The sequence below is a fragment of the Calliopsis andreniformis genome, chromosome 12, assembly GCF_051401765.1.
Source record: "Calliopsis andreniformis isolate RMS-2024a chromosome 12, iyCalAndr_principal, whole genome shotgun sequence".
Taxonomy (NCBI): Eukaryota; Metazoa; Arthropoda; class Insecta; order Hymenoptera; family Andrenidae; genus Calliopsis; species Calliopsis andreniformis.
The window spans coordinates 862,468-881,741 of NC_135073.1; the positions used below are offsets into that span (position 1 = coordinate 862,468).

At 38.9% G+C, this 19,274-nt stretch overlaps 1 protein-coding gene across 1 annotated transcript in view; it reads left to right on the forward strand.

The window, feature by feature from the left end:
• Positions 1-2,757: 2,757 nt before the first annotated feature.
• The window catches only part of LOC143186082 (synaptic vesicle glycoprotein 2A), a 34,506-nt gene continuing 17,989 nt past the window's right edge, over positions 2,758-19,274 (forward strand). The window contains exons 1-3 of the mRNA XM_076389482.1: positions 2,758-2,918; positions 3,029-3,150; positions 12,808-13,046. Of these exons, the coding sequence (XP_076245597.1) occupies positions 2,758-2,918; positions 3,029-3,150; positions 12,808-13,046 (522 nt within the window). The remainder of the gene's footprint in view (positions 2,919-3,028; positions 3,151-12,807; positions 13,047-19,274) is intronic.

Genomic DNA, 19,274 nt, shown 5'->3' on the forward strand with positions numbered 1-19,274 from the left:
GGCATTTCTCCAAGATTCCGCATTAGGGAATATAGTTCGTTCACGTCGGTGACTTTGGCTGACCGTATCGAACGGGCTATGGCAGCATCCGGTATGCCACCGATCACGGCATCGATTAGGTGCTCATCCGGGATCACCAACTCGAGTTTCCGCAGCTTCTCGAGCTTCTGGAAACAATAATCCCCGAGCCGCTGCCCCGGTTTCGCCCTGTACACCGTAACGTCCTCCAAACGTTGGCTAAAAGACATTACGTTCCGAAATTGCTTCTTCAGCAAACCCCGAATGTCCCGTCAGGCTGTGGTCACATCCTGGCGTGCGTCGAACCACCTCCTAGCATGTCCTTTTAGCCGCGTCGTAATCAGCCGCATCACGGCGTCATCGCTCCACCCGAATTTTTCGGCCAGAGCGTCCACTTGTTTGACCCAACGTTCAATGGTTGGGTCCTCCACTTCCGGGTCATAAACCGGTATCAAGAGTTCATCCCCCGGTCGAGCGCGACAGGGTATTTGCGAAGACGATTGCGACCGTTGTCTGCCCAACTTCTCCACCAATTGTTCCAATCGGTCCAACCGCTGCATGATGGGGTTGGACGCCGTGGGTGGTGTGCGAGCACGCGAATCTGACCGCGAACGTGAGCGTACGCGCGGCGGAGAACGGGAGCGTGGACGCCGATGCGGACGCGTAGGAGAACGCGCACGCGAGCGTCGACGCGAGGGCGAAGGAGAACGCGTACGTGAACGCGTACGTGAACGCGACCGCGAACGCGCTGTACGGCTTAGCGAGGCCTCTATTAATCGCTCTAAGCGTTCTAAACGAGCGTTCTGCTCCCGCACACCCTCTTCGGTTGTATCCGAAGAGCCGTCGTGTCGCTTTTTCGTCGTTTCGTTATCACGACGAGAGTTACGACCCATCTTGTCACTTATTATCACTACTTATACACTATTATATACACAATATGCACAATAGAGTCACTGTCTCTTCCACTATATACACTATATACGCAGCTCACAGCGAAATGGTGTCTCTATCGCGTCACCGTGAGCGGAATATTTTGTCGGCTGTTCCACACAAAATCCGCGAACGCGGTACAGCACGTGGCTATATCGCACTTCTGATATGTTAGAAATTTATTGAAATTATGTTCTAACTCTTGAGCGCTTATTACAATGATTATAAGCTGACAATGAATTCGTCAAATCAGGCGCAAGAATTTCACCGATGTTGCTAGTAGCGATTCTCGAGCCAGAAGAAGGGGCCCTACGCGTGGGGTCCCGTTCCGCACGCAGTTTCGGCTACGTTGCCGAGATGCGTTGTCTCCCTGGGTTTTTCCCTGGGTTTTCCCCCGGGGTTGCCGCTTGCCCTCGCGGGGTGCATTTCCGCCTCGGTGGTTGCTTCCGGGGAGTGCCACTCAGGTCGTTTAGGCGGCAATTTTGAAAATTTCTTACAGTTCAAAACAACTTTTTTTATATAAAATAATTTTTATTCAGAGCTTCAATGTCTTTACTAAAAACATACACGAGCTGATTTTCGTGCTGTTATTAGTTCAAGAGCTATGAATTTTTGGAAAAAAGTTAGCACTCCACTTAAAGCAGTTGTAAAATCCATAATTTTTGAAATTTTGAAATACCGTTTGACATACGTTTAAACATCGCTAAAAACTATAACATATCCAAATTTGAACAAGATTCGAAACGTTATTCCGAAAAGTGTCCGATTTTGCATGAAATGACTATAGGTAATACAGTTGTAATATAGTATTATGCTGTGTGTAAAAGTGGTACTTTAGTTGTGAAAACAAAAGACATACGAGAGAAGTGAAATGTTAGAGGAATATAATCTTCAAAAGAAATATTGTTTTTTGTAAGACCCGAATCTACAGTTCTCTATTGGTATTCTAACGAAAGATAGTTGATTCACGGATTACTTTGACTTTAGCAAAATCACTAGCAAAAAAGGATAAAATAATTTCACAATTTCTATGTTTAAAGTTATATGTTGTAAAGGCAGTTGATTATCAACGGTCTATATTATTGTATTTGTTTATATGTATAAGATTCTACACTAACAGTAAGGCTAATTTCGTTCAGGAAGCGTTTTCTGTTCACCGAAACAAGCACCACATAGTATAAAAAATATGTTACTGATATGTCAGACTTAGGAATTAACTACTCTTTTCAGCTGATTCTCGAAGGCGACGCCTCCTTTCTCTTACCACACGTCACCTCTCTCCGCGGCGATCATAGTGCTCGAAAGACCTCTGGTGCGTGCCACAAGAATCGCGCGTGGCGCATTGGGGCGACGACACTTGTATCAGTATATTTCCATATTACCTATGAGGTACTATTGTTAATGGGTTTTTTTTTGTCACTGGTATCCCCTGTAGGCCTATTCCACTGTCTTCCGTCGATAGTTCGGAAAATTGCGAAAAAGAATCAACAAAAAAACGCACTAGCAATAGTACCTCATCGGTGATATGGAAATCTTGATACAAGTGTCGTCGCCCCAATGCGTCACGTGCGATTCTTATGGCACGCGCCTGAGGCCTTCTGAACATTACGATCGCCGCGGAGACAGGTGACATGCGGTGGAAGGAAGGACACGTCGCCTTCGAAAATTGGCCAAAAAGAACAGTTAATTTCCAAGCCTGTGATATATCATGAGTATCACTTTTTGTAATAGATATTCAAATTTTTTATTGTATGTATTTGTGGATTAAAGTTGTTTTAAAACAGTACTTACTTTTCTGTATGACTAGGGATGGCGATAGGAACTTTTCTGTTTGGAGTAATTAGTGATGCTAATGGACGTAAAGGATCAATTCCTGTTGCAATGGTCATTATTTTTTGCGCTTCAATTACTTTGTCTTTCGCACAAACTATGTTGTTGATAAACTTATCCGTATTTATACTTGGATTAGGGTAAGTTTATTTAATTGTTTATGAAGTCAAGTATGTCAAATGATAATAATATTGTCAATGTGAAGTAAAGATTACTTAATTTAAATTGCATATTTATTTACGGACTTCAGATTAGCTGGCAATAACGTGACATTAAGAGTCTACTTAATCGAATTCTTGCCAATGAAACAAAGAGGCAGTTGTTTGGTTATTTTGGATATACTAGGAAACGTGGGTTATATATCGGCCTTAGGTAAACGTAAACATCATAAATAATGTATATCTATTAATGCCCAGATTTAACTACTTAAGTTGGAGTAATGTCTCTCACACGCGATAGTTATGGATATCATTGACCTAAAAGTGAATTGTACGTGTGCTATACGTGATTGAGCTTTTTTATGTACCGATATGCATTGAGAAGTACGTCTTATTTGTCTTACAAAGAAAACCACACTGGTCTTCGATATGATTGTATATATTACCTTTTTGTAACCGTCCGCGAAGAAAAACATATGTGTACGATTTTTAACAAAAAGTGGCACATTTGTGAGGAAGACCAATACGTTTCAATGCTTTTCAGCAAAAGACAGCATGAAAATAAATGTATTTGGATGGTTGTTTACGAAAAGAAGCATATTTCAGTTGTGTGCTATAAAAACTTACGAATTTGAGTGATTTTGTGTTAGAATCGCTTAAAATAAGGGATCTAACTAGGTTCCGGACAAAGTGAGATTGAGGCTATTGAAAAAGAAACAAATACACTTGATTAAATTTGAGTCGGCCCTGAAAAGGGCTTATTTACGACTTTTATTTTTAATTTTCTGGTGACGTGTACGGCGGGACGGGGGCTCCTCTGGTTTTCGGCGTCGGGCTCCTTGGTCCTCGACGTCGGGCTCCTATGGTTGGCGGTGGAGCGGGGCCCTTGGAGGTCCGGACGTTCGTCGACGCCTTGTCAGTGTGACGACTCGATGACTCTCTATGATTCACCTCACCGACAACACAGGGCTTATCCGAAGATTCAATAAGCCCTGAATCATCCCTCTGAGTAAAAGTAGCCCTTGGACCCTGTGCAAAAGGAGGGGAAACTTTCTACAACGCAGCAAACCTAATATAAGGTCCCAAACCTCACTGTAAACCAGCAGATTAGTAAAAGATTTCCTTGCGAGAACATTAAAATTGTACGGAGTAACGTTTATTTTACCCTTTGAGCGTGACATCAGCGACGTTGCCGTCTGGAAAAGAGAAACGCGGTGGAACCTCACCGGTAAGCGAGAGTATGGCGATCCCGCTTGTACCTATTCTTCCCAACTCCAGGCTTCGATCACGAGCCTATGTGGAGGGAGGAGCAATGCCTTGCCGTAACACAAGGTACTGCAGTGAACTGTATTATCGACTCTTCTTCTCTGGCGAAGAAGACGTCGATGAGCGAGTGGCTACAGAGGAGGGGGGGCCTCTTCTCTTCGCTTTTGCACCTTATAAGAAGGCTTGCTTCGTACGAATCCCAGTGAATGCGGGGATTCGCGAGCGGGGGGACATGCTATAGCTAGCGATTGCTAGTCCTGGTGGCTGAGGACGGCCAGAGGCTCCACGACTCCGTTCACCTCACCGTGTGCATCTATTCGTCACACGGTCTCTCTCTCTCAGGGATCAACCAGGAAGCGGCCTTTGTTGCTCCTTGACGAAGACGAAATTCAGAGAATCAGGGTAAACTCCGATTCGAAGAGTGCAAATCTCGCTGAATTGTTACCTTTTGACGAACTAGGTGCTCTGTCGTACGTAAAATACGTATTAAATCGAACAGAGCAACTCCCTAGTCGCAAGAGACAGAGGTTCAGCTATGAAGCAAGTAGGATTTCAAGTGTCTGGCGACCAAACTACTTAAAATCGTGTAACTGGCTGAGCTGATTATTGCTTGACGACCTGTCGAAAGGACTGGCGCAAGACTCACTGTCGAAAGAAGACAGCTGCGAGAGCCGCATGTGTCTCCGCAAAACGCGAAACACGCTAATTTTGTCGCTACGCGGCGCTCGCCAATTATCTTTTGTATCGTTCTAATGTGATACGATTTACTCTATCTCTCCTTCAGGCTCCGATGTCCCCACTCGACATCGGGCCTGGAGTTCAAAACCGTTGCTCGACAATGCTCACCTTGTTTGAACTTCAATTTTAACGATAAAAACGAGTCATACGACAATTGACCGTGTTTTACTGTTAGGACAACGGAATCTCCAACCGAAGGCGACCTTCGGTCGGTTACGTATACCAACAGACCACGAATCTCGCTGATGAGCCAAATGCTCGTTATATAACCGCTTTTTAAACATTTTGTATGACACAACAGCATGTTTGAGTTCTGAGTCGACCGTCGACGAGATAAGACGTGTTCGTATAGATCAGGCCTTTTACGAGTATCATACACAATGATAGTGAGAGTGACAAAGAAGCAGTGAAATCAACAATATGATAGTGATGGTAATCCTACCATAAGCACGCAAGCTATTATGGGTACGTGCAAAACACACCCGTACTCAACTATGATACAATCAAGAAACCTCACTATAGACAAATCCCAACCGACTACTACCAGTACCCAACAAATTCAAAACACAAACATTAACATTCGCTCAATATTAATACCAGCACAACGCATCATTTTATCAAATGTAGCCCCAATAATCCCAAACAGTACCATCGAAAACAAGTACTCGAAATATGGCATTAAGTTATGTTCAAAAATTACACATTTAAAAGCAGGTATTATAGATTCAGAATTTACCCACGTTTTAAGCTTTAGGCGCCAAGTTTACATAAATCAACGAGGATAGTAAAAAAATACCAAGCTCGTTCACAGTTACTTTTGATGAGAAAATACACAGAATATTCACGACTATCGACAAATTAGAGTGTTACATATGAAAGTGGGAGGGACTACTGCTAAACAATGCACAAACATTACAGATATAACTCCAACCAACTCACAAACAAAAACAAATCCAAATTCTCCCACGCAACATAGTAGACTTCGCATCAAGGAGGATAGGAACAACAGAAGCGAACGCTAAAACGAGCAAAGCAAACGTAAATAAAATAATTAATAACAGACCATTCTACGGTCAACGTAGGGAAAAGGAATGAATCAATAGATGCCCTGGGAAGAGGAGACATAAATATCCAGGCTTACAATGGCAGTACCTGGGTGAAAAAACATCTTTCCAATGTTTTGTTTGTGCCTAACCTAAGAAGTAATTTGTTCTCAGCTGGTTCTGCCTTGGATAAAGGACTGATTCAGATCTCGACTGCTGAGGGATGCCAATTCAAGAAGGATGGATGTGTAGTTGCAGTGGGAGTACGACTGCATAAACTTTGTAAAATGCAGTTTAAAGTACTTCAACCAAAGAACTATAGGACCACTGCGAACTTAGCTGCAAAAGAAGACTTTCGAACCTAGCTCGATAAACTTGCACATCAAAACATACATCATGTAAAACAATATTTAAAGACAGAAGGCATCGAAGTAAGTGAATCAAATAAATTCTCATGTGAAGCATGTATTCTAGGCAAAGCGCATCGGCTGCCCTTTCCCAAGCATAAGAAGGGCGAACATAGAACAGAGAGTCCTGGGGAAATCATACATTCAGATTTGTGTGGACCATTTCAAGAAGAATCAATAAATGGATCACGCTACTTATTGTTATTCAAGGATGATTACTCGCATTGGAGAACTGCCTATTTTCTCAAAACCAAAGATGAAGTTGCAGAACGGATCAAAAATTTTATCGTCATGATTCGAAACCAACTAGGAAGCGAAATAAAAACTATTCGTACCGACAATGGTTTGGAATTTATTAATGCAGTGGCTCAAAACATATTGCAGGTTCATGGAATACAGCACCAAAGAACAGTTGCCTTCACCCCCGAGCAGAACGGAGCGGCTGAAAGGGAAAACCGCACCGTGGTCGAAGCCATGAGGACCATGATTCGTGTAAAGGATCATCCCTTAAGACTTTGGGCCGAGGCTGTAAATACAGCAGTTTACATCCTTAATCGTACCGGGACTAGTTCGCGGAATCAAAAAACTCCACATGAACTTTGGTTTGGGCGAAGAACCAAGATTAATAAGCTAGTTATTTTTGGAACGACTGCTTATATGTATATCCCTAAAGAAAGAAGGCGGAAACTCGATAAAAAGGTAGTTAAGGACTTTTTTGTAGGCTATGGCGAAGATGTTAAAGATTTCCGAATCTGGTTTCCAAATACCGATAAAGTTGAAACTAAAAGAGATATCTTCTTTCTGACAAATGATTGTATTCAAGCATCGCTACCTACAGTTAATGATACCATACAGATCGAAAACCAGAGGGAAGAGCTGTCTGAGGAATCCGTGACTGGGAGTGATGTTATTTTGGATCAAACAAGTGGATCTCCTGAATCTCCACATGAGGATAATCAGGTAGATGAGCTCGAAGTAATGCAGCAAGAAGGAAGAGTGCTGCGAAATAAGGAGCAAATTAAAAAACCAAAAAAATTTAACGACATGGTCGATTCTGATACTATACTGTTAATAAAAATCGAAGAGCCACAAAGCTATCAAGAAGCTATTGACGGTCCAAATGCAGCTCGGTGGAAGCGAGCAATGGAAGAAGAAATTGAATCGCTGAGGGATAACAACACATGGAACGTTGTAAAGTGCCAACATGGAAATTAACCAGTTAAGAATCGATGGTTATATAAACTGAAGAAAAAGCCTGACGGCAGTACTGACAAGATCAAAGCTAGGTTTGTGGCAAAGGGTTATTCGCAAAAACAAGGCTTTGACTAATATGAAACCTTCAGTCCAGTCGTAAAGTTTGTCTCTCTTCGCATAATTTTGAGTCTTGCGGCATCGAGACACATGTGCATACGGCAATTTGATATTAAAACTGCTTTTCTTAAGGGAAAACTACAAGAAACGATTCTTACGTTCCAACCAGGAGGTTATGATGACGAGACAAGCAATGTGTGCAAACTAAATCGAAGTTCGTATGGCTTAACGCAATCGTCAAGGTGTTGGCATGAACGGTTTGTTAATTTTCTAAAGAGTTTTAATTTGGAACCTACCAGGCCAGACCCATGTGTTTTTATCAGCAATGAAGAGAAGGCTACACTTATCCTAGCAATTTACATTGATGATGGGCTAATTGCAGCTACCGACGAAGAAGATGCAAACAAATTATTGGCCCAACTAAGAAAGGAATTTAATGTAACTGTTGGAGATTTGAGTTTGTTTTTAAGTCTCCAAATAGAACGGGATGCAGAAGGTTCTATTTTCTTGCATCAGTCCAATTACGCTAGGAGGGTCCTGGAGCGACATAAAATTACAGATACCAATCCGACAGCTATTCCTATGGATAAGCACCAAGAGCTGAGTGCATTCATGCATGGGAAACAACAATCGGAGGAGATACAAGCACCTTAAGGCCGCTTCCCATTGCTGTAAGTTCGGGCCGCGAGCGTGTTCGCCGTCCACTGGAAAGTGTCAACTCTACGAGCAGGAGGGTCTGAAGTACCCAGCGAGCCTGCACCGTGATCTGCTTAATCACCAAACGAGCCCGGCAAACCCAAAGCGACCATGCACCGCGATCGCTGTCGCCACCGCAGGCGGTTCACAAGGGGTAGGGTCTTCCGTCCCACAGTGTGTCGCCTATTGTGGTAATTTGGAGCAAAACTCCAAATAATGGAAAAACTCAAAGAAATGGAGCAATAGATATGACTGAGAAGCACAACCTTTCTTTCATATTTATGTAGGTATTGCGCTATAATTATGTCATCTTGAACAAATATTGTTTAGTTTCCAGCAATAATTATTGCAGCTTTCAACAATAATTAACATGTTTTTGTCTGCTTTTAATGTATGAACCCGTACCGATACGCAATAAGTGCGCGTATACAAGTAATCTGTAGAAATAGCATACAAAATTAGGCTGAAAATTACAAATTTCACTCTGTTCACTCTGTTCACGTGCTCGCGTGCTCGGGTGCTCGGATGCTCGGATGCTCGCGTGGAATATAGCCGTGGCTGCCTGCGCCGAACGCCTCTCATGCTCGGACGCTCGTAAAAATCGACCCTTTCGAGTGGCTCGAAGCGTCGTTAAGCAACCTATGCTCGCCTAGTGGGAACGTCTTTTCGAACAAAATTCGCCGAACACGCACAATTTATGACCGAACGAGCCCGTTACAGCAATGGGAAGCGACCTTTACAGAGAGGCAACCGGGTTATTGATGTACCTGACAATTGGAACTAGGCCGGATATCGCTTTTGCAATAAGTACAATGAGTCAATATTTGGAAATGCCTGATAAAATACACTGGAATGTGGTTAAGAGAATTTTGAAATATGTGAAAGGAAAGGATTATAGTCTAGTTTTTAAGGCAAAATCTAATTCTAGTCTTCCAGCCTTCAGTGACGCTAATTACGCAGGTGACGTAGAAACACGTAGGTCAACCTCGGGATGTATTTTTAAATTAGGAGAAAGCACGGTTTCGTGGTGCTCTCAAAAACAAAAGACTATTGCATTATCTACTACAGATTCGGAGTTTGTTGCAGCGGCATAAGCTATAAAGGAACTAATTTGTTTAAGACAATTATTGGGTGATATTTTTAAAACAGATATCGTCAAAGCGAAATTGTTCCTAGATAACCAAAGTGCAATTAGACTGTTAAGGAATCCCGAGTTTCATAAAAGGAGCAAACATATTGATGTTAAATATCATTTTGCGCGAGAAAAAGCTCAAGAAGGATTGTTCGATTTAGAGTATATTTCGGCAAAAGAACAACAAGCTGATATACTCACTAAACCATTACCGAGAGAACAATTTTATTACATTCGTGATTTGCTTAATCTTAAGCCGAAAGGGAGAAAAATATGATTTTTTGTTCCTATAAGGATGTGATATTTTCTTTTGTTTTATGCGAACGATAATTGTTTTAAGTTAATTTTGTAAGTTTGAAAGCCAATGTGTGAGTGTGTGTATCAATGAGCACATGGAAAGTGGGAATGTTACAAAATTAAGTATGTTCCATGCACTCATTGATTGAACGAATTTGAAGATGCGCGCCTTCAGCCATCTTGTTTTTAAAAACGGAAATTACCTCTTTTCTTTTTCTTTTATGTTATGTATCTGTCTGTGCTTTTTGTTAGAAGCGATGTGTGGCAGACATAGCGAATTAAAGTATTTAAAGTTTATTTTACCGTTATTTTGTTATTAAACCCAATAGTTCGTGTGCTACTATGTATGTGACTACGTAATAATCAATAAATAACTCATGTATAAACGGTGTTTTATTTAGGAAAGAACAAAACTTTTTATTACAAATCATTTTCTAGAAAATTATTAATTTACAGTAATATAACTGAACACATAAAAGGTTTGTAAAAAAATTATAGTTACTTATAGAAAATGTCCTTCCTTGCACAACAATATGTGTTAGTTTTCGCCGCAAGCGTCCAAATGTTTTATGTAACGAGACGATGAAACAGATTACTTCTCATGGCATAAATGGAACATGCTACTATTCGTTAGAAAAGCTGAAATTAATTTTTTTTCCTAGTTAGTCTAAATGTGCTATTTTTCGTAAAATAAATGCGACTTGCTACTTTTCTTAACGCATGTCGACACACTACAGAATAGACTATAGGCGCTTATGATTCACATAGTCATTAATGAAACTCCAACTGAAATAGTTAAATTATAATTGTTATTTAAGTATGTGTAAAGTATTATTATTTACTAAATACAGAGGTGCTTATGTAAAAGGTCCATAGAGTGTATGAAAAGTGGTATCTATTTATATAATCTATTTATAATATGAAATTCAACAACACCTTAAAAATAAATAGTCCGAAACTACACATTCAGCAAAGTCAGATTTTCAAGTTTTCACACCCCTCAAGTGAACCACATATTGTGTATACTAAATAAAAAATTGGTTTAGCAAATATCATGTTTAAAGATGGATTAGGACAGGGCTGCAAAACTGGCAGCCTAGTAGCCATGCTTAGTTATCATATTTATTCCGCTTGCTTTATTTGTAGCTCGAAGAGGCTCGTGTAGGTTTGTGCTTAGTGACAGGATGTCGAAAATATTGCGAGTATACTATCTAAGTATGTATGTACTTGGCTACTGGATTAGGGGGATTAGTCTCACAACTCTCTAGATTATCTGACATTACACCCTTAGATTTTTATTTATGGAGCAGTTTAAAAGGAAATACTTATTTGTAATATTTAAAAAATATCTACTCGAAAAGGTTAAACTACAAAAATCAATATACAAACTCGCCCTGAAATTTGGTATACAATAAATGTAATAGTAAATCACAATCAGACTTGCATTGATAAAGACGGGTGACACTTCAAAATATAATACATACATAGGTATAATATTTAGATCACGTTTCATATTTTTGTTATAATTTCTTAATGAAGCATTTATGGACTTTCTGTTACATGATATTTCAGTCTTATTTTTACTTAGATATACAGGGTGTCCCAGCGAACACTGTACAGTGCATTATTTTCTAAGATATTAGAGATAAAAAAAATGGTTTATACACGATTGCATGGTTCGAAGAAGCCAATTTATTAGCGAAGGCAAATTTTGTGTAACATTATTATTACATGAGATATGATGGTCAAGTTTGGTTTTTTAAATAGAACTATATATTTTTTTACAGATCAATCGATAGTGTGTTTCAAGACGAATCCAGCGACGTCTAATTTATATACTATTTTTAATTAATTTTCGAGATATTGCGCCTACAAATTTAGTGATTTTCGTTGGAAGAGAACCTTTCTGACCAGCAGGTACTGCGGGCGGTCTACTCTTCCCTCCTTTAGTATCGGTTTCAAGGGGTAATGCCTAACACGCGCCATCGGGAGAGAACAATAGACCGCCCGCAGGACCTGCTGTTCAGAAAAGTTCTCTTTCGCCGAAAATCACTAAATTTGTAAGCGCAATATCTCGAAAATTAATTAAAAAAGTGTACGTAAATTACACGCCGCTGGATTCGCCTTGAAAAACACTATCAACTGATCTGTAAAAAAATATATCGTTCCATTTAAAAAGCCAAACTTGACCATCATATCTCATGTAATAATAATGTCATAAAAAATTCGTCTGCGCTAATAAATTGACCCCTTCGACCCATGCAATCCTATATGAACAATCTTTTTTTATTTCTTATGAATATTCAATGTTATACAAGTTTGTATTATTCACAAATGAGCTTATGCTGCTTTTTAAATATAGGGTTTTTGCACGTGCAAGTTACTTATTTCGTGATTGCGTTCTACCATTTTTTTCTATTTTCTCGGGTGCATGTATCTTTTCAGAACTAGTTTTTGTAACGTAGGCAGACTACATATATGCCATGTGAGTTAGGCGCTTCCTTTAGTTTACGTTATATCTTTGAAGTAATATTGTTCTTTTTTATTCTCACTATTGTAATAAACATGAGACAGTTAATGTTCCCTAAAATACAAATTGTTCGTGATATCGCAAACTTGCATAAAATCCTAGAATGGAAGTTAAAATGTCATGTCTCTCTAACATGTCTTTATGAAAGCATTTTAGAATAGCAAAATCTTTCTGGTGAAAATACTAAGTAAGCACTATAGAAAATACTAACTCCTATTTTAATAAATAACTACCATTTCTATCTCAATTGGTCGGTACAATCAGGTGCATATTAATTTGTACCTTGAATAAAAAATAGATATTCATTCGCATTGAGAAACAAATCACTTTGATGAGAATGTCTTATGTAATTACAATCGAAAGGGAAATACATGGCTGTAATTGGGCACCTCTGTATTCAGTTCTTAAATTAAAGAAAAAAAAATTGATCAATTACGGTAATTACCAATAGGACTTTCGTGGTTACTTATGCCCTCGATTATACGTTTTCAAAATAAACGGTTTCGACTGAATTCTTGGCGAGTTCTAGCAGGATTAGGAGGCATACCAAATTTGATCATGGCTTGTATAGTCAGTCTGTTACCAGCAAGTCCTAGATATTTGCTGTACCGACGTCGCCAGGAAGAAGCCCTCACAGTACTTCAACAAATTTATGCGATTAATAATTCGAAGCATGCCGACACATACCCGGTACGACAACTTGATAACATACCTACAGATATACAGGGTGTAACAAAAATGTCGCAGTTCCTTAAAAGGGGTGATCCAGGGGGTGATTTGAAACAACTTTTTCCTTAGCGAAAATGTAAGATGAGGCTTCGTTAACGAGTTATTAATGAAAAACACCGGCCAATGAGAGCGCGAGTTTGCCGTCCGAGCGACTGCGGTAGCGTTGGGTACGCGCTGGGTGCTACGGTTGTACTCCGAACAAGAAAGTCGGCATGCGTCGAAGGAAATAGCATTAGTATGAAAATATTTGCATAACGTATAAACGAAAAAGCAATGCAACAAAAGAAATGAACGGAGAATTGGAGAATTAACGTTGAAGATAGAAACGTTGAAAGTAGTCTGCGTTAGATTTAAAAAATAATAATCATTAATGAATTAAATGCAATTCATCTGTAGTTTGTAAATCTGTGTCACTGGGTCACTGTACCGATACTGGTCATCGACCGTCGGAATGGTTTGGGTTAGGTTTGGGTAGAATTTTTCCAAAGAAGCTCCTTGTACCCCCCACGTAGTTTAAGCACCTCAGACCTTCTTTGTTCGGACAGTCCGAGATCATGTCTCTTTCGAAACCAAAGCAATAAAGCCATAAATTACCTAAACGCGTGGCCTAGTATAAACCATTTCGACGGTCGATGACCAGGATCGGTACAGTGACCCAGTGACACAGGTTTACAAACTACAGGTGAAGTTTGTCCTCTTCTTCCTTTATTTTTCGTTGTATTGCTTTTTCGTTTATACGTTATGCGAATAAGAAATTTACATATTCGTGTTTTTACGTTGCACGTAGTTTTCCTCGATTTTAAGTAATTATTCACTTCAAGTGATACACAAAAGAAGAACTCGGTATTATTTATTATGTCGCTTTCAGTTTTCATACTAATGCTATTTTCTTCGATGTATGACGACTTTCTTGTTCGGAGTACAACCGTAGCATCTAGCGCGCGTACCCAACGCTACCGCGGTCGCTCGGGCGGCAAACTCGCGCTCTCATTGGCCGGTGTTTTTCGTTAATAACTCGTTAACGAAGCCTCATCTTACATTTTCGCTAAGGAAAAAGTTGTTTCAAATCACTCCCTGAATCACCCCTTTTAAGGAACTGCGACATTTTTGTTACACCCTGTATATAGACATCTTTTCAATTATTGAAACATAATCCTAAATAGTACAATTTCCTATTTTCTGGTTTTGCTACGTATAATGACATATACATATCAAAATCGACTTGATTGGCTGAAAAACTTAAGAAACAAATACTTTCAATTTTTGTTTCACTCATCTATACTATTCTGGTTGCCTTGTGCAATTATTCCTAATCTTAATACTATCATTTGCTATTATTTGATATGTATATCTTTTAAAAGCATAATTTACTACATTTTGGGTTTACATTAGAATATAAACTGTGTAACGTGTTTCAAGAAACGTAGAACATGTTCTTAAGGGCCTAGGGTAGTCACGTGACTTTACGAGATTTCTTGGTCGGTATCTGCTGTTACAGAAATAATGTTTTTACAGAAATAATATTATCTACAGACATGCGGCTGTCTAATGAATGCGAGATGGAGCCACACTGTGATTCCCCCTCCATTATACACACTACTGCACGAGCCGATGTACGTGAATTCGGTCCTTCGGATCACTTCGGATAGCTTCGGAAAGACGAGAGAGAAGGCAAATGTCAAATCTTACTCTCGCGTTTCTAAAATGCTATTATGGTTTAGTCCAAGTCACCCGCAAGCGGCATTGAACGGCATGAGTCACTCGCGAAATATTTCGAGTGTAAACTCTGGTTTGATCTGCAAAAGCAAATCAGTTTAATAAATTAATTCAATGTATTTTTAGCAACGTTTTCTTTTATTTTGTATATACCCAGATCTAACCCAGACCTAATCCAGGCTTAAAAAAATACTATAAATCTTATAAATAATTTATATTTTTTATTTTCGGTTTATTATTGCATGTAGAATCGTCCTTTCTCGATTGTATCATGAATTTTGTACATAACTTGTTTTAATTTAATTCTTTATACAAAATACGCACAGAATGTCATCATTTGTTCTTTAGATTCATCCCTCAAAATTTCATAAAAATTTTTGAAGATTTCACCGAAGAATCTCCTTCTAAGTCGGAAAGTGAAAATATCTATAATATCAAAAAGACTGCGTGTGCCTCGTTGTGCTTGACGGTGACTTGGATCTAAGCGTTTCAAGCTTCTTTTCGAAGCCGTCCGAAATGATCCGAATCGGCGAGCTCAGTTTCCGTTCAAACCTCAATGTCACTCTGACTTTTCATAGGACTTCTTGTGGGGCATGAACGAAACGTAGTTCGTAATGTTACATGTGTAGTAGTGGGGTAAATTCTCGAAACTCACGTGCCAAATCAGGGCAGCACGGGCCTGTAGGGTTTTACATGTAACGTTCAAACAAGTGCTCATGTGTAACAAATATAATATATTTAACTTCATAAAAAACTAACAGAATATAAGTTCTTATTGGGCGTGTTCGCGTTTGTAGTCTGAACGGAAGTAAGTGTTTCTTCTTTCTTTTCACTTGTTCGTGTCACAGGACGCCAATCCACATGGCGCATGGCTGCCAACCTCTGCAGTTAATTCCCCATGCGCTGGTGCGCGTTATGTGTGCAGGTTACCCCCACAGGCCTCCTGATTAGGCGCCACCTCAAGCGCCGAGCCGAAGTAAACCTGTCAGTTTTTTACTCTGTTTTATTTCTAACTAGGCAAAAAGTACTGCCAAATCGCCCTGACGCTTTACGTTTCCATATTGAACGATTTTGAGTTGGAAAAGAGCTCATTCGATAGAGGAAGGTTCAATCTAGCCCGCTCTGGTCATGATTTCACTCAAAATAATCTATAAATTAGCTAAACATGCTTAGATTTCATGGCTGTGAATTTATCGATTTTTGCTTTTATTACTGAACATCAGCAGAATCTGATTAAATTATGACCAGAGCGAGTTAGATTGAACCTTGCTCTATCGAATGAGCCTTTCCCAGCTCAAAATCTTTCAGTATAAGGACGTGTACTGTCGGCGCGTAAACCTCTGTTTTTACCTAATTTTGTCGGTAATGTCACCGTCCTGACATATCTGACCCTAGGCTCTTAAGTCCAAGTCACCAACAAGCGGCACGAGCCACACGCAGTTTTTTGATATTGCAGATATTTTCACTTTTCGATTCGGAAGAAGTCTCTTTGACGAGATCCTCAAAAATTTGTATGATATTTTGAGGGATGAGAGTAAAGATTAAACGATGACATTCTATTGAATATTTCGTGCCAATACAAATTTTTTATGAATAATTAACTTAAAATAAGGTTATATACAAGATGATACAACCAAGAAGGGGCAACTCTATATGTAACAATAAACAGAAAATAAAGAATGCAATTTTTTTATAAGGTACTTAGCGTTGTGCTCAACGGTTCGTGAGCGATTAAAGGATTAGAATCCACCGGGTAATTTCAGCAAATTTTCGTTTATTGCACCAAATGTCTGAACAGTTAGCTACTGTACAAGTGGTCACTTCGACCTTTCCTTGTTTGTGTTCGTCTTCGAATTCGTCAAATCCACCTATATCGAATTCTGTCTTGCATCGTTGTCAGGTCACACATTACCATACATGGTCCTGTTAGCAACATCACCGATGACGGAGTGATTTTGCACAACGTGTTTACATATGCCTATCCAGAACGTTCTTGAATTAATGTAACTATATTATGGATGGCCGTTGTTCAGTACAACATTAGTTTTTGAAAAAATTGAATTTAAAGATTTATCTGATACGCGTACGGAAAAATAAGCAGTGTCAACGTCATGATAACTACTGATATGTAATATATTTATTAATAATTATATTGCTTTACGTTTGCCACTTACATTATATAGTGAATTGTTGAAAGTGGTATCCTTGCTGATACATACAAAAGCTTTGTCTTTCGAATCAGAAAGTCGCGTACTGATATTACGTTGTTCTGATGTTCTAATTTCTATAAAGTCTGCATTATTTCTTGTAACTGCAGAAGATTTAGAGCACTTTTTACGTACACTAATTCTTTGGTATGACTCGATAAATAGCTTAGTATTCGAGAAGTTAAAGTATCGTAATACAGTAACATCATTCTATGACTCTGTGATTCGAAGAATGGATTTGTATACACCAACAGGTATGACACTTTCAACAATTTATTCTGTAAATTGTTGAAATATAGGTTTATTAAATGTGAAAATCAGTCACCAAATACTACCAATTCTGTATAATGAAATGTTACATATTATGTACACGCTGGTGATATACTGACAGACAAACATAAATACACACTTAATGTCTACCAGCAACCATAAAAAAACTTGTTCTCAATCACTCGTTGTTAAATCTGACTGTTCACCATGCATCTCAACATTATTTATTTATCCACCTGCATAAATTAACATAAATGTAAAACAATACAATTATTAATAAAAAGATAGTCAAGTGCACGCATACTAGACGAATTTTTAAATTCAGTTTTTCCGAAAACTAAGCGTCTTATAAGAACAAGAAGAATCTATTATCTTATAAACGTATGTCTATAGACTTTGTTTTAATTCATAAAAAATGCGTATTAATACAACATATTCTATAGAATGTCATCGCTTGATCATCACACTCATCACTCAAAATGTCAGAAAAATTTTTGGGAGTTTTACCAAAAGATTCCTTTTCAACGTAAGTCGAAATGTGAAAATATAAGTGCAATCGTCGCGTGGCTTGTGGCTCGTGCCACTCGTCGGCGACCTGGAACAGTTGAATACAGGATTTTAAGAATGAGAGAGTAAGGTTAACATTCGCCTTCTCTCGCGACTTTCTAAAGGTGCAGATATACTAGCAAGTAACTTCCGACATTTCTTGCCAGAGCGGCTCTCACAACGTGTGTAAACGTGTCTGAGATTATGGTCGGTAAGTTGAACTAGCTTGCCGCAACTGCTCTCGGATAGCTAACAATGCACAATCAACATCGAGGTTATTAGCGACTTGTAACTTGTTGGTCAGTTAGGTATGGGTGGTTTGGTGCTGTGATTTCATGGAAGGTGGTTGATCTATATCTTCATAAACTGTTGAGGATCCCGATGTTTTCACAAAAGGTTAATAATGCTCTTGGTACGTTATTGACTTTGTTGCGTTGGCGAAGTTGTCCCTGATATTTAATCTTCTTCTTGTCTGACTATATTTCCAGCATTCGGTGATGATGTGGTTTATGGTTAGAGGGGTGTTACATGTTTCACATATTGGAGGGGGAGTGCTATTGAGAATATAAGAGTGTGTAATTTTAGTGTGTCCAGATCTGATTCGGGTTATCGCTGTTTGTTGTTTTTTGTTGAATTTGTGGTTTGTTTTGTAGGCTGTAAAAGTTATTAATTGTTTGATGGGTGGAACTTGCTCTATAATTTTTCCAAATCTGATTCCAAGAGTGTTTCCATAGTTTTTCAATGTGTTTGTTAATATCCAGGGTTGCGTTATATACGGTTTGGTTGTCCGGCGGTAGGGTGGACGCCATTTTTGCTTGTAAGTCAGCCATAATATTTCCGTAAATATTTTTATGGCAGGGTATCCATCCTAGTATTGTTGTTTTGCTTGCTTTAGTTATTTTGTCATACAATTCTTGGATTTGGATATACATTTTTGTGGTTTGTTTTTGGTTTAAGGTCTTTAAAATAGTGGATAAGGAGTCTGAGAAAATTATAAATTTGGGTTGGTCAGAGTTATCAATAAATTTAAGAGCTTGGAGGAGTGCATATGTTTCAGCAGTTTCAGCGCTATTGAATGAGTTTAGGCTATATTTAAATGATTTATTTTGAGTGGTAAAAGCTGCTCCTGTCCCACAATTTTCTGTTTTTGAGCCGTCAGTGTAGATATGGGTATACATAGGATAGTTTTTACATAAGTTATTGAACAGTTTTCTCCATTTTACTGCAGTGAGATTTTCTTTCTTTTTCGCTTCTAATAACAGATCAATCGTTGGTATTTTAAGTGTCCAAGGGGGGTTTTGATGAACTCTATTTTTTTGCATAGCTAGTAGATTGAATTCGATTTCATCGAGGTAGTTTCGGATTCTTTTGTAGAAGGGTATATTTTTAGCTTGGTGTTTGATTTCATGTCGCTTTTCAGTGGAGATATCGTTTAGGATAATTTGGTTGG